Source organism: Rhinolophus sinicus, chromosome 17, assembly GCF_057876585.1.
Source record: "Rhinolophus sinicus isolate RSI-liver-muscle chromosome 17, RSI-T2T, whole genome shotgun sequence".
NCBI classification, from domain to species: domain Eukaryota; kingdom Metazoa; phylum Chordata; class Mammalia; order Chiroptera; family Rhinolophidae; genus Rhinolophus; species Rhinolophus sinicus.
The window spans coordinates 196,581,247-196,595,877 of record NC_142517.1 but is presented as its reverse complement, the minus strand read 5'-3'; the positions used below and the strand labels follow the sequence as shown (position 1 = coordinate 196,595,877).

Here is a 14,631-nt window from a genome sequence, read left to right as displayed (position 1 = left end):
TGCTGGTTGAGCCCAGGAGAGCTCTCTGCCTTCCTCTTACCCCATCCAAGTGATCGGCTGGACTTATTAGACCCTTCGAAGTCCCACCCTTGACACTCTTGGCTACTGTTTCACTCGAGGACAGCAGAAGAACCAGATGGTCCTGGGATGCATTTCCTTCCATAATATGTGTGTAGCAGCAGGAAGCTTGCGCTGGGAGGAAGGAGGTAGGAAGGCTAGCCTCCATCTCTCTTTCAGTCCTTCTTCCTATGTACCTAATACACAGCCAAGGGATTTGTTTATTCTTAAGACTCCCATCAGGGACCTGTGCTCACCTTGCCTAGCCTCTCTGTAGCGGTTTAGATGCTTTTTGTTGCGAGGAATGAAATACCCAACTAAAAGAGATTTGTATAAAAAAAGATATTTATTTATCTCACTTAACAAGACGTTATAGATAGGTGGTTCCAGGGTTGGTTCAGTTGTTAAAAGTTTTCCTGTAGGGTTTATTTTTAATTGTGGTAAAATATACATAACATGAAATTTACCATTTTACCAAAGTGTACAGTTTAATGGCATTAAGTATACTTACATTGTTGTATAAGTATCCCCACTATCCATCTCCAGAATCTTTTCATCATCCCAAACTGAATTCTGTACCCTTTAAACAATAACTCCCCATTTCCCCCACCCCATTCCTAGTGACCACTATTTTACTTTCTATCTCCATCAATTTGACTATTCTAGGTACCTCCTATTAGTGGTGTCATATAGTACTTGTATGTGGCTTATTTCACTTAGCATAATGTTTTCAAGGTTTCTCCATGTTGTAGCATATATCAGAATTTCATTCCTTTTTAAGACTGAATAATCTTCCATTGTATGTATATACCACATTTGGTTTATCCATTCATTTGTTGATGGACGTTTGGGTTGTTTCTTCCTTTTGGCTATTGTGAATAATGCTGCTACGAACATTAGTATACAAATATCTATCTGAGTCCCTGCTTTTAGATCTTTTGGCTCTAACTCAGCAGTGGAATTGGCTGGATCACATAGTAATTCAATGTTCAATTTTTTAAGGAACCTCCATAGTGCTTCCCACAGAGGCTGCACCATCTTGCATTCTCACTAGCATTTCTTAAGGATTCCAGTGTCTTCCTATCCTCGCCAGTACTTGCTCTTTGTTTTAATAATGGTCATCCTGATGGGTATGACATGGTACTTCATTGTGGTTTTGATTTGCATTTTCCAAATTATTAGTGATAGGCTATTTGTATGTTCTTTGGAGAAATGGCTATTCTCCAAATCCTTTGCCCATTTTTGAATACAGCTTTTATTTTGTTTTTGAGTTGTAGGAATTCTTTATATATTCTGGAATTAACCTCTTATGAGACATATGATTTGCAAATGTTTTCTCCCATTCTGTGGTTTGCCTTTTTACTCTGTTGATAGTGTCCCTTGATGCACAAAAGTTTTAACTTTAGTGAAGTCCAATTTATCTATGTTTTCTTCTGTTGCCTGTGCTTTTGGTGTCATATCGAAGAAATCATTGCCAAATACAATATCGTGAAGCATTCCCCCTATGTTTTTCTCTAAGAGTTTTATAGTTTTATTACTTATATTCAGGTCTTCAGTCCATTTTGAGTTAATTTTTGTTTATGGTGTAAGGTAAAGGACCAATGTCATTCTTGTGCAGGTGGCTATCTAAAGACCATACTTTCTCCACTGAATAGACTTGGCACCCTTCTTGAAAATCATTTGACCACTTATGCTTAGGTTTATTTCTTGTCTCTTTACTCTTAGGTTCTTTTTATCCTTTGGCTCCATCAGCCTAAGGTGTTAGGCTTTTCCCCTCATTGTCACAAAATTGCTGCCTCACCACCATATATCTTATCTTATAACCATCCTCAAAGGCAAGCTCCAAAGATGTGTGGGTGGGTGTCTCTCTCTTTTTAACCAGGAATATTTCCCAAAGGCCTCTGGCGCCAGCAGATTCATCTTGTAACTGCTTGTGAAGGCAGATTATTACATATTGTAGAATTTTTTGAGCTGGTTGCTAAACCCCAACACCCTTGAAATTGCCATGGTGGGAGCATTTATTTATACCATGGAACTTGATGAATGCTACAAATCAGGGCTTTATTCCCTAGGAGAGTATTTACCAGCACACTCTTGCCCGTAAATCTCATTAGTCAGAACTGGATGATATGGCCACTCCTAGCTTAAGGGAATCTTAGAAAGTGAGTATGTCATTTTCAGCCTCTGTCAAGGGAAGTAGATTTTGCTAGCAGACAAAGGGAGAGTTGGGGAAGCAACTACGGTGTTGGCTCCCAATGGTGGGAGCTATTTGTAGTTACTTAAAAAGCTGTCTTTGAAATGTCTCACAAGACAGAATGCTACGGGCTCCGTGGAAGAATGGACAGAGCTTTCGCAGTTGACATGGTATTACAGTAAGGGGCGGGGCGCCAGGGCAGGCTTTCTAAACCATACAGCGAGGGCCTGGTAAGGATGTGGCCTCAGCAACTTCCTGTAACCTCAATGGAGGGCCTCCTTGGCACAGCTCAGAGACTGTGAATAGCCAGTGTCATGAGGCTTGGGTGCTGATGAGAAGGGAGCATCCCTGAGGGGCTGCGACAAGCGCAGGGGTCTTAGAGGGTAGTAGAAGTGTTCCCTGAAGAAGAGCCAACAAAAGAAGGCCTGGCTTCCTTGGCCAAGAACTCCTTGCTGACCAGGCCATGGATGGCCATGATCTTGAGGAGTCCGTGGCGAAATTTCTGGCCAATGAAGGCGTAGATGAAGGGATTGAGGCAGCTGTGTAAGAAGCCCAGAATTTCGGTGGCTTCCAGGGCGTGGCCAATGTCGTTTCGGCGGTCACAGGTCTCCTTGATCACCCCCAACCTCATGAGAGTGTCTGCCATCAGGACCAGGTTGTGGGGCAGCCAGCAGAGCAGGAAGACGAGCACGACAGCAAAGATGACCCGCATGGCCCGGTGCTTCTGCCCCATGTGGGCCTGAAACAGCGTGCGCAGTGTGAAGCCATAGCAGAACAGCATGATCAGCAGAGGCAGGAGGAAGCCAAAGGTCTGCGGCAAGACCCGCATCACCATGCGCCATTTTGTTGTATTGGCGCCCAGGTCCTCGTAGCAGACTGGGCTGGAATCAGGTGGTTGATAGGCCCTGCGAAACACAAAGAGGGGCAGGGACAGGATCAACGATAGGGCCCAGATGCCTATGCATATGAACTTGACCCAGTGCCGCTTCTGCGTCAGTGTGCGTGTGGCGTGGACAATGGCCAGGTAGCGGTCCACACTGATACAGGCCAGGAGTAGAATTCCACTGTAGAAATTGACTTCCTTCAGGAGCGAGACCACCTTGCACAGGGCTGTGCCAAAGACCCAGCCCTTTGCCTTGGAGGCAGCCCAGATAGGCAAGGTCAGGGCGAAGAGCAGGTCGGCCATGGCCAGGTTCAGCAGGTAGACATCAGTGACCGAGCGGCTGACCCGACTGTACAAGATGACCAGCATCACCAGGGAGTTTCCCAGCAGGCTCAGCAGGAAGACCAGCGCATAGATGATGACCACAGCATACCTGTTGATATCCAGAGATTGTGGACGGCATGGGGCAGAGTCTGATAGAGCAGGGGGCAAGTCAGTCATGGAACTGTAATTAAAGTCGAGATCATCCCAGTTGTAATTATCCCAGTCAAAGTCTTCCATATTTAAGTGACCCATATTTGTGGCCTAGAAAGGGAGATGAGCATTATTGTTCAATAAAGTCTCCCAGATTCCAGGCCCTCTGCCCATGAACCTAGGATACAATTCTTTGCATTGGCTTGTATATTAGATGGAAGTAATTGTCACTTCAGGAAATAGCAGGAGATCTAACATTATGAGACATGTTTAATGATAAATTGTGCATTTCACACAAAGAGCACAGTTCCCTTCAAAGTCAGAGAGAGGTTCTCAGCCCTTTTCATGACGTCGCCATCACCCAAACATTGTGGAAACTCCCTTCAGATAATCCTTACAGAACACATTGTCTTGGATGCCTCAATGGTGAGCAACCCTGACTGCCGAGGCTGATTTTAATATCAGACACATGAGGTGCCATTCAGTTTCTCAATCTGGGGGATTAAACAGGCAATCCAATTGGGTTGGACCCCAAATAAAAAATCAAGGTTTAACTATAAAGCTGAGAGAAGAATCCCTTTGTCAAATTTCTGTAAGTTATTTAAAAGAAGTGTTCCGGAAAAATAGTTTGAGCAATAGTGGCATAGAGTTTCAGAAAGCTCAAACTAGAATAAAGTTTACTAAGTTAGCATGGCCCCATGTTGTTCTTTTGGGATGCGGGAGGCCTGCTCTGGAGGATTTGTGTGGTTTGAAAAAATACATTAAAAGGCATAAGCAGGGAGTTGGCTGACTGATTCCCCAAGTGGGCGGGAATGTAACAGATTATCTTGGGAGCTCTAGACAGTCATATTGTGCCACGTAGTGGGGCAGAGACAACCAAGCTGCTCCCAGATTAAGGAGGAGGGGCAGCAAGAAGCAGAGAAGGCAGGGGAAGCACACTCCCCTTGGCCTGGTGGCTTCCCAGTCCTGGTGGGGACCCTTCCTGTCCTACCAGTGTATGCCTTCATCCATCCCTGCCTTGCCAGCACCACCAGGTAAACCCATCTCTGTCGATTCTGTCCTTGTTACGGGGTTAGTGGAGAACCTGCTTCTGGAGAGAAGCTGCAGGCACTCTGAAAGATTGTCCCAGTTTTCAAAGAGGAAATAGACTAAAGTAAACCAGCTACCGAATTCGCTTCCTTTTGAACCACAAAATATATGGCCATCATGCCATTTCTTTGTGATAAGGTATGAGCGTCCTGTGACCATATGCAAGTCTATCACCCACCTCCAAATGGAACCCAGTGTTAAAGAGAAAAACACAAAGTAAAAGTCTCAGGAATTACTTCCCAGTCACTAGGACGATCATAATAAACAAAGATGGACAATGACGCTGCTGAAGAGGTGCTAGAGAAATTGGACTCCTCATACATTGCTGGTGGGAGTGTTAAATAGTATAGCCGCTGTGGAAAACAGTTTGGCAGTTGTTCAAAAAGTGAAACGTAGAGTTACCGTATGACCCAGCAATTCCACTCCTAGATACATACTCAAAAGAACTGAAAACGTATGTCCTTGCAAAAACTTGTGCATGAGTGTTCATAGTAGCACAATAACCAAAAACTAGACACAATTCAACTGTTCATCAACTGATAAATGGATAAACAAGTGGTGGTATACACACACTATGGAGTGTTATTCAACCATAAAAAGGAAGGAAGTACTGATACACTCTATGACATGGATAAACCTTGAAAACATTATTCTAAGTGAAAAAAGCCAGACACAAAAGGCTTTATACTGTATGATTCCATGTATGGGAAACATCCAGAATAGGCAAATTGGTAGAGACAGAAAGTAGATTAGTGGTTGCCAGGGGCTAGGGGGCCAGGCAGAAGGTTAATGGGTGCAGGGCTTCTTTTTGGGATGATGGAATTTGATAGTGGTGATGGTTGTAAAACTTTGTGCATATACTAAAAATTACTGAGTTGTACACTGTAAATGGGTGACTTTTATGTTGTGTGAATTATATCGCAATTAAAATAAAAAAGATTAACCAAAGGGTATAGGCTTGCAAAGCAAATACAAATACTAAAACAACATTCATAACAGAAACAACAACAAAGGTCCTAGGAAGCTTTTCTCTTTAGCAGAAGAAAGTCTGTCAATCATATATAGCAAAGAAAGCTGAGTGGGGTTAAGAGGAACTGGAAAACTAATGCCCTTTTTCCTAGAGTGATGAAATTATTAGTCTTCACTTTCCTGAGAAGGTATTATTCTCTGCCCTGAGTGATGGGGCCAGATAAGTTGCCTTCTCAGCACATGGAGACCACAGATAGAGTAGATTGGATCAGTCCGTGAACTTAGAAAGATGTGATGAAGAGGATGGGGCTCTGTCAGCCAGGGTGATAGGGCGGTAATGGGAGAGGCAGATAGCACAGCTGGCTTGGCCCGTGTTGCTGGCAAGAGCTGCAAGAAATCATTGGTTCTATAGTTCCATGGTCAAGAGCAAGTTTGCTCAGAGGCCCAGGGTTATTCTCCAATGAAGTTACGAGGTCAAGGGTGGGTCACTTCTGGGGGCAGATGATCAGAGATACTCTTAAGGGAACAAATGACCTAAGAGAAGACCCGCCTTTGAGAGAGGATGCAATCATTGATGGGTGCAGAGAGCTTGTGCCCCTAGAGAGGAGAACCCCACATTTCTGCTCAGGCAGGGCTGGGGCAGCCGCAGAAACTACCCTCTGATAAGAGGCAGCAGGAAGCAAGCAAGTGTGTTTCACAGATAAGCCCTCATTCTGGATAATCCAGGCTGCAGTGGTGTGGGTGAACTCTCCTCCCCGGCAAGTCAGGACAGAAGTAGAGAACTCAGAAAAGAGAAGCAGGTCAGAGCAACAACCTCCAGCCACTGCATGTTCTGTTGTTTGTTTTTTAACCAGTCTCTAAGAGGATGTTGTAGCAGTTAAAGGTGAAAACTAAGGGAAGGACACGACACCTCTGAGAGCTGCTTTGTGCCTCGTACATACATGTTCTCTCTCAATCATTGCAAATAGATGTGATTAAGCCCCTGTTTACTAGTGACAGGACAGGCACAGCAGGGCTCAGAAACTAGCCTCTGGTCAACAGAGCCTAGAAGTGTTGCAGCCAAAATTCCAACCAGGTGTGCATGGCTCTGCATGCTAGTTTCAGTCTACAGACTTGCTTCTTTAAACATCACACTCTGAGCTTTCTTGGAGGAGGCCAAAGTGCAACTTTCTTCATTCATCCCAAATCCAGCTTCATTCGACACCAGCCACCTCTACCATGCAGCCTAAATTCTACCCCAATGAGATCAAAGTCTCCTGTACAAGAGGTGTACTGGTGGGGAAGTCGTGCCACGTCTGCCCCGGCCCCCAAGATCAGCCCCCTGGGTCTGTCTCCAAAAAAGTTTGGTGGTGACATCACCAAGGCAACAGATGATTGGAAGGGTCTGAGGGTCACAGTGAAACTGACCATTCAGAAGAGACAGGCCCAGATTGAGGTGGTACCTCTGCCTCTGCCCTGATCATCAAAGCCCTTGAGGAACCGCCAAGAGACAGAAGGAAACAGAAAAACATTAAGCACGGTGGAAATATCACTTTTGCTGAGATCGTCAACATTGCCTGACAGATGTGGTACTGATCTTTAGCTGGAAAACTCTCTGGAACCATTAAAGAGATTCTGGGGACTGCCCAGGCTTGAGCTGCCACATTAATGGCTGCTACCCTCATGCCATAATAGATGCTATCAACAGGGCTGGGGTGGAATTGGGGTGGAATGCCCAGCTAGTTAAGAACTATGAGGATTATTTGACAACCAAAAAAAAAAAAAAAAAAAAAAAGAATCACACCTCATGCATTATTTTTGTAAACTAAATTCTTGAGATATCATTAAGTCAATGTGTATATAGTTTAGTTCACTCCCATTGTGTGATGTGCGGTACATTGCTTTCTTTGCTATTCCTTAAGCCCAGAATTAAAGAAACAGCCCTTGCAAGAATGATAAACCAAATGCCCTTGAACTGGCTGACCCCTAGTGACTACCCAGCCATGATCTGAGTGACCCGCAGGAGATTCCCTCATCGAGTGAAATTGCCAGCCCCTCATGACTAATACCATAGTAGTTCAGAAACTCTATAGATGGCACGATTCTAATTTATTTCATGAAAATGCTATAGAACGAGGGTGTTTACAGGATCCCAAATATTTAAGGCAATCTTTGTAATACCGTGTTTCCCCCCAAATAAGACCTAACCGGAAAATAAGCCCTAACATGATTTTTCAGGATGACATTCCCCGGACATAAGCCCTAATGCGTCTTTTGAAGCAAAAATTAATATAAGACCCGGTGTTATTTTCAGGGAAACACGGTAACAACAGAGAAATCAGTCATTTTAATATAATTGCAGTATTTTTCTCTCTCTACAATTATCATCCATACACGTTTGCATTTAATATATGGGAGGAGGGACTCAATAGTGTCTGGTACTTCTTCAGGACCAATCCTGGCCAAAGCAGGGAGAGCTGGCTGAGTCTGGAAGGGAAATGGGTGGGCAATGAATTGCCCTAAGTGGTTGTTGAAGAGATATATAAGGAAGAGGGGCAGAAGCTCTCCCTTTGGGGATAGAGAGCTCTAAAGAGAGAAAATGAAGGGATTGAGGGGTGTGGGTGAGGCCCACCAAGGTTGGGGATAGATGCCTGGAATAAATGGAGGCTAGTGTCAAGGGAAACAGGGAACAGAGACATTCTGAATGGTGGGAGGGGTGGGTATCCCAAGACTTACCTGGATTCTGGGCTTTTCACCTGTAGGACACCTTCAGGAGATCGGATGTGTCTGACTGCAAGGGCGGCAGTAGTGAGAACCCAAGAGGAAGTGAGCAGTGGATTAGATTACTCAATTTTGGGGTGGAGCCCTTGAGGGTGCAGGATGCTCCCCATATCTAGAATAATTAATTCCCAGGTCAGCTCTTTGATCACTAGATATTTTATGGGCTGGTAGGGTTCATACTGGGAAAGGACCTTTTGTGTTTTCTAGCCAATCTTTCTGGTTCACAGATGAGGAAACTGAGGCCCACAGAAAGGAAGTGGTTTGCCCAGGACCACACAGGTTTCTCTTAACTTTGCCTCCATCTCAGCGGCCCCAGGCTCGTTCCCCTGTCTGACCCCCCACACTTCAGCTGCCCCGGGCTTCGCTGCGGCTCCTTCCCAGCACTGCCTTTCTTCAATATCTTTGATGTCTCAGAGGGGAACAGCTCAAACACGGATGGCAGTTAAGCTTCTGGAGAGTCTGGTGCTTTCCTCCCTCGATCTAATGCTTCTTGTCTCTACCCCATCCACCCTGGGAATCCTTAAAGCCTCACAGATTCCTTCTCCATGTCCACCCCAAATGGGAGCCCAATTCCAACTCACTTTGTCTTTCGCCCCACTCCGGATCCATCTGCTTTGACCATGAGCCCCCCCTTAGGACATTGCCCTTCTTTCTTGGCTTGTACCCTGGGATTGCGTCTGCCATAGCTACGACATTTGGAACCAAGACCATCTAGTTAGGAAAGAAAGCCTTTTGGTAAAAGTTAAAATCCCACTCAAGTCCAAACACATTTTTGAAAATAGTGTTGAGTGACACTACGAGTATATTCTGTCGCATTTGCTATTGATGGCAATCGAAAGGATACTTACAGCGGAGAAGTGAACACAAATTCACTGCTCCCTCCTAAGCCCTCACCTCAATCCTTCCCACCGCTCCTTACCCTAGCCTCTCGCTCCATGCCTCCCACTGACCACTCGAAGCTTGTCACAAACTCACCTAAGTTAACTACCCCAAGGGAAGAACCTCTGAGTCTCACTGTTTAGCAAACATTCTTTGTTCCCTCTCTCTTTCCCTTGTTGGAAAAGAATGCAATGCCTCCTGGCCAGGTGCTAAGACCAGACAGAGGCTCATTACACATGGAGAGAGGTAGATGAGAGCAGCGGCTAAGAACTTTGTTAGCTGAGCAACTCTGGGCAAGTGACCTTTCCTTTCTGAGTCTCAGTTTACTCATCTGTAAAATGAGGCCCATGATAGAATCCAGCTCATCAGATTGTGCTGAGGATGAAATGAGGGATTACCCACAAAGCCCTTAAGACACATAGGAAGCACGACGTTAGCATTTATTGTCACGAGCATTATTACTGAAATAGTTTATCAGCTGACAGCAAGCACGCTGTCTCTCCCACGACATCCCCAAGCAATGGAAAGCAGTGGGTCTGCTGTCCAGGCTGACTTCAACGTACATCTTAATTCGTTCTGAGCTAGATAGCGATAGTCACACTGGCTGGACTGCTGAGTGCCTACAAGGTTTAGCTTCCGGGAAAAAACCTTCTTCAAAATCTGTGTCCTTTACGCTTCACAACAACCCCTGTGAAATACACACTTTCTGAATGAGGAAACTAAGACTCTGGGAGTTAAGCAATTTACCTAGAGTGACGCAGATGAACTGGGTTTTAAGCAGTTTTTAAGACATTCTTTTACCTGATCTCTTTGTCCCAGACTACTGAGTACAAAAGGCGTAGAAAGGAGAGCCCAGATTTGACATTTCTCAACTGGCCTGCTTCTTGATTTTCACTAGGTTGATTTCCTTTCCACTGAGCATGTCAACGGCAGGGTGAATAAAAAACCAGCTTCCAATCCTGATTCTGAAGTTAATTTGGGTGAGCTTGAACAAGTCATTTGTCTCTGAGCCTTGATGTGGTTCGTTGGAAAATGAGAAGATTGTTCTGGATCTGTACTGTCCAGTATGATAGCTACTAGCCACATGTGGCTCCTTACATTTAAATTAGTTAAAACAAAAAAAATTTAGTTCCTAAGTCATATCAGCTACACTTCAAGGGCTCAATAGCCACACGTGACTAGAGGCTGCCATTTTGGATAGTGCATATATAGAATATTTCCCTTATTGCAGCAAGTTCTTTGGTATTGTGCTGTCTAGGTGAAGATTTAGTTATCTTTAGCTCTAAGGGTCTGCAATTTGTCGTCTCAGTTCTCAGGGGACTCAGACTGAAGTTTCCAAGTCCCTTCCATCAGAAATGTGTCCCCATCAATCCTAAGACTGAACAGCTCACTTGTCTGCTGTTGCTGCTACAGCTGCTGTTGTTATTGGAGTGGCCTCTGATAACTCCGTGACTCAGGGCTTGGTAGCAGTCAGGGCTGTTGGACAGGAAAAAAGTGAAGCAGGTTTTATGGGGAAACTTCTGACCCAGGGTTGCCAAGGAGGAAATCTGAAAGGCCCACCAGGGGAGGTGTTCACACAGAGAAAGGAACAGTAAGGCCTGTCCTGGGACTCTGACTCCAGGCCAACGCTCCACCGGATGGTTCTGTGTCAGCGCTGGAGATTTTCACACCTTGTCTAATGGCTTATGGAGGCGCCTGCCAGTCTGAAGGTGGAGGTTTTCCTAGTCCATCTCTGTCTCTGAGCATTTTTAAAAGGAAGATGCTGGCAACCCCAACCCCCATCTGACAGACTTGCCTGAACTTTCTTCCTTCTTTGTAGGGTCAGTGTGAGAAGGGTCCTTCCTCTTTCTGGTGAATTCCTGCACCTGGCTGTGGGACTCACTGCCTCTTAATAGCCTTGAGATTCCTGTCTCCCCACCCTTTTGCCCTTCAACCACCTTCTTCTACCTCAGCCCCTGAACCTGCTTACGGCTTTCTCTTCCTTCCTTTGTTTTAGGTTTCCCTTTAGCTACTGCTCCACAGTGCCCTCTCGCTCATAAGCAAACTTCTCGAAAAAGCAGCTGTCTCCACTTTGCCACCTTTTGTTCACTGCTCAACCCACTGCGACTAGCTTCCTTCCCATCACTCTGCTGAGACAGCTTTTGCCAGGGTTACCAGTAACCTCTGGGTTACTAAATCTAATCAACCCTTTTCTTAAAGAAAACTGTCTTAATATTATAAAACTAAAGCATGCAAGGGTTCCCGGTTAGCTCAGTTGGTTAGAGCGTGGTGCTCATAACACCAAGGTTGCCGGTTCGATCCCCACATGAGCCACTGTGAGCTGCGCTCTCCTTAAAAAAACAAACAAAAAAAAACCACGGATGTGTATTGTAGAGAATATTGGTGATGCAAAAACATAAAGTAAAACTTGAAAGATTCCCTTCCATGCCTCTCTCTGTTCACCCACATTTGTTTTTTTCTCCCTAGACTTTTTCCAATGTGTGCACAAACATGTTTCCTTCCTTCTTTCCTTAATGTAAAAGATATTTAACTAGGTATATTTTGTGTACCTTAATAAAGTATCATGGACCTATTCCACGTCAGTACATGTAGGCCCAGCTCATTCTTTTCAATAACGACATAATGGTCAACAGTGTGTGTATGTATCATGATTTATTTGATAATTACCTTATAGATGAATATTTAGGTTCTTGCTATGACTTTCTTTGGATGGAGGTCTTCGGGAATTTGTATGAATGTTTCTGTAGCTTAAGTATAATTTTCCTGGGTCATATCTGTGCACGTTTAAATTTTTATAAAGATGACGACATTGACTTTCAAAAAGACTGTGCCAGTTTACTCTCCCATCATAATTTATAAAAGGACCTGTTACCCTCTCTACTCATACTATTGTTTCTCAGCCTGCTGCTTGTTTTTAAACTTTATTTATGGTGAAATAGTTACTGTTCAAGTCTTATCTTAGTGGATCTCTGCATCACTTCATCCTACTGACCCCGTTTTCCTCTTTCTCCTGAACCTCTCTTGGTCTCGTTTGTTGCTTTAGCTCTCAATTCATTCTTCAAATATAGATTTTGCAGGGGTTCTGCCTTGGTTCTCTCCTCTACCTGCTCTCCCTGGCCGGCCCAGCTCCTTCCTTGGCTGCAGCTACCATCCGATACGCCAGTGTTTCTCACACCTATAGTTTCCAACTTCTAAGTTCTCTCCTAAGCTCATACTCTTACATGCACTTACCTTCTGAACTCTCCCCTGAGGTTCCACAGATGCTGCAAACTCAACGTGTACAAAACCGGTCTCCCGGAATTCCCTGATACACATGCTTCTCCTCCTGAGAGTCCTCTCATCTCTTCATCTGCTCAAGCTGAAGACAGCCACGCCCCTCACACTTCCCTCTCTCTTCCTCTCTACAGAGGCTCTCTCCTTAATATTACTTTTTTTTTTTTTTAAGATTAATATTGCTCTTGACAGTGTTAGGCAACACTTCACTGTCTCTCGCCTGAGCTGCTGCAATCGTCAGGTGATAGCTGTGGATTCCAGAGCTGGGCTGTCTGAGTTAGGGTCCTCGCCATGTCACTTACTGGTTGTAGACCTTGGGCAAGTTATTTAATCTCACTGGATCTCACTTTCATCATCTCTAAAATGAGGACAATGAGGACCCCTATTGCATAGGGTTGTCATGTGGATTAAATGAGTCTATACATACGAGGTTGGACAATTAAGTTAGTGAACTTATCCTAGAAAAAGTGCTACCCACCTCATTGTTGAATAGCACTACGGTCGCCTTCCAAGTACTCCGCCTGGGAAGCTTTGCACCGACACCTGTGCCTAGGCCACCGTTCAAAACAATTTTGGAACTTTTTCTGTAATGGCCATCAGAGCTGTCATCGTATTACCCTTGATGTCCTGAATGTCATCAAATGTCTTCCTTTCAACATTTCCATTATCTTCGGGTAAAGAAAGAAGTCACTGGGAGCCAGATCAGGTGAGTAGGGAGGGTGTTCCAATACAGTTATTTGTTTCCTGGCTAAAAACTCCCTCACAGACAGAGCCGTGTGAGCTGGTGCATTGTCGTGATGCCAGAGCCATGAATTGTTGGCGAAAAGTTCAGGTCGTCTAACTTTTCCATGCAGCCTTTTCAGCACTTCCAAATAGTAAACTTGGTTAACTGTTTGTCCATTTGTTACAAATTCATAATGAATAATCCCTCTGATATCAAGAAAAGTTAGCAACAGCGTTGCAACAAGTTCGCGAACTTAGTTGTCAGGCCTCGTATGAAGCACTTGGAATGGTGCTTGGCACTGTTGGCTGTTGCTGCTGCGACTACCACTGTTCTCCTAGAGGCTCTCTGCCTCAAGTCTTTTCCCCCTCAATTCATCCTCCACTCTGCTACCAGAACAATCTCCTTAACGTGTGAATATGATCACACTTTTTTCCTCTTGCAAGGACCCCGTTACTCTTCAGGCAGAGTCAAAATCCTAATTCATGTACCTGGTGCCCCTGTGTCTGACTCCCCCACCCCCTGTATTTCTCCTGTCTCATTTCAGGCCACACCCCCTTGAACCCTCAACTTCAGCCACAGGGAACCATGTGTACTTCCCCCAAGGAGCTGTCCTGGTTCCTCCTCAGGGCCTGACATGCATTTCCCTTTCCGCTGGTGCACTCTTTCTTACCCTCTGGGTCTGGCCAACTCCCCCCTTTCCTTTTAAATTCAGCCCAGTGGTCAGCTCCAGGGACTGCCATCCGTACTCTCTGCACCCCTGGCCTTACTCTGTCATGACTTGTTTGGTTGCTTCCTCCTCCTAACTGTGAAGTTCATAAAAGCAGGCATCGTGTGTGTGTGTGTGTGTGTGTGTGTGTGTGTGTGTGTAACCTCTGTATCACCAGACCAATCGGTGTTTGGTATATCCTAAGTGTTTAATATAATTTTTTTGAGCACTGAATGAGTTGACAAAGTGGGGAAACTGATGGACATTGGAGCATTCAAATGACATCTAATTAAAGAAATAATTATGTTGCCCAAATCTCCCAGGGTACCCCCAGCCTGTAAGCTCAATGAAGTCACATCAATAGCAATAACCCAGATTTCACTGGCTCAGACCCATGTGCTTCATCTCCCTGTGAAGTGCTCCCCAGGAATTTGGGGGCATCTCTCATGTACTTCTCTGGATACTGCTGTGCTAGATATGTGCCCTGGAGTCACTGCTGCACTCTGGCAGTGCAATACTCTGGGGAAGTCTATGGTGACCCTTGGGAAACCTTCTGCTAGAGGGTCCCTGGGTCTAAGGAGCTGTTCCATTGTCTTTGTGGAAGTCTTATGCTCTCTATTGGA

The 14,631-nt window shown here is 44.9% G+C and overlaps 1 protein-coding gene and 1 pseudogene across 4 annotated transcripts; one reads left to right on the top strand and one right to left on the bottom strand.

Annotated features, from left to right (window-relative positions):
- Nucleotides 1–384: 384 nt before the first annotated feature.
- LOC109438114 (C-X-C chemokine receptor type 2-like) lies at nt 385–13,184 on the bottom strand. Of its 4 annotated transcripts, none has more exons than XM_088794405.1 (3): nt 12,537–12,683; nt 8,382–8,436; nt 385–3,719 (listed from the first exon to the last, which is right to left on the bottom strand). In XM_088794405.1, the coding sequence occupies exon 3, from the start codon at nt 3,708–3,710 to the stop codon at nt 2,628–2,630; it is 1,083 nt and encodes a 360-aa protein (XP_088650531.1). In that variant the 5' UTR covers nt 3,711–3,719; nt 8,382–8,436; nt 12,537–12,683; the 3' UTR covers nt 385–2,627. The 4 variants fall into 4 exon arrangements, with proteins under 4 accessions (XP_088650531.1, XP_088650532.1, XP_088650533.1 ...); XM_088794406.1 differs by having other exon boundaries at nt 8,382–8,538; nt 12,537–12,682; XM_088794407.1 differs by lacking the exons at nt 8,382–8,436; nt 12,537–12,683 and adding an exon at nt 13,057–13,184.
- On the top strand, nt 3,729–8,375 carry LOC148754904 (large ribosomal subunit protein uL11 pseudogene; annotated as a pseudogene).
- Nucleotides 13,185–14,631: the final 1,447 nt, after the last annotated feature.

Excerpts from the sequence above, each read along its gene's own strand:
- LOC109438114 (XM_088794404.1), bottom strand. The coding sequence starts at position 12,620 with ATGTGTATCAGGGAATTCCGGGAGACCGGTTTTGTACACGTTGAGTTT. Across the intron at positions 3,720-12,536 it reads CTCAGGGGAGAGTTCAGAAG|GCCACAAATATGGGTCACTT; the intron begins GTAAGTGCATGT and ends CTCCCTTTCTAG.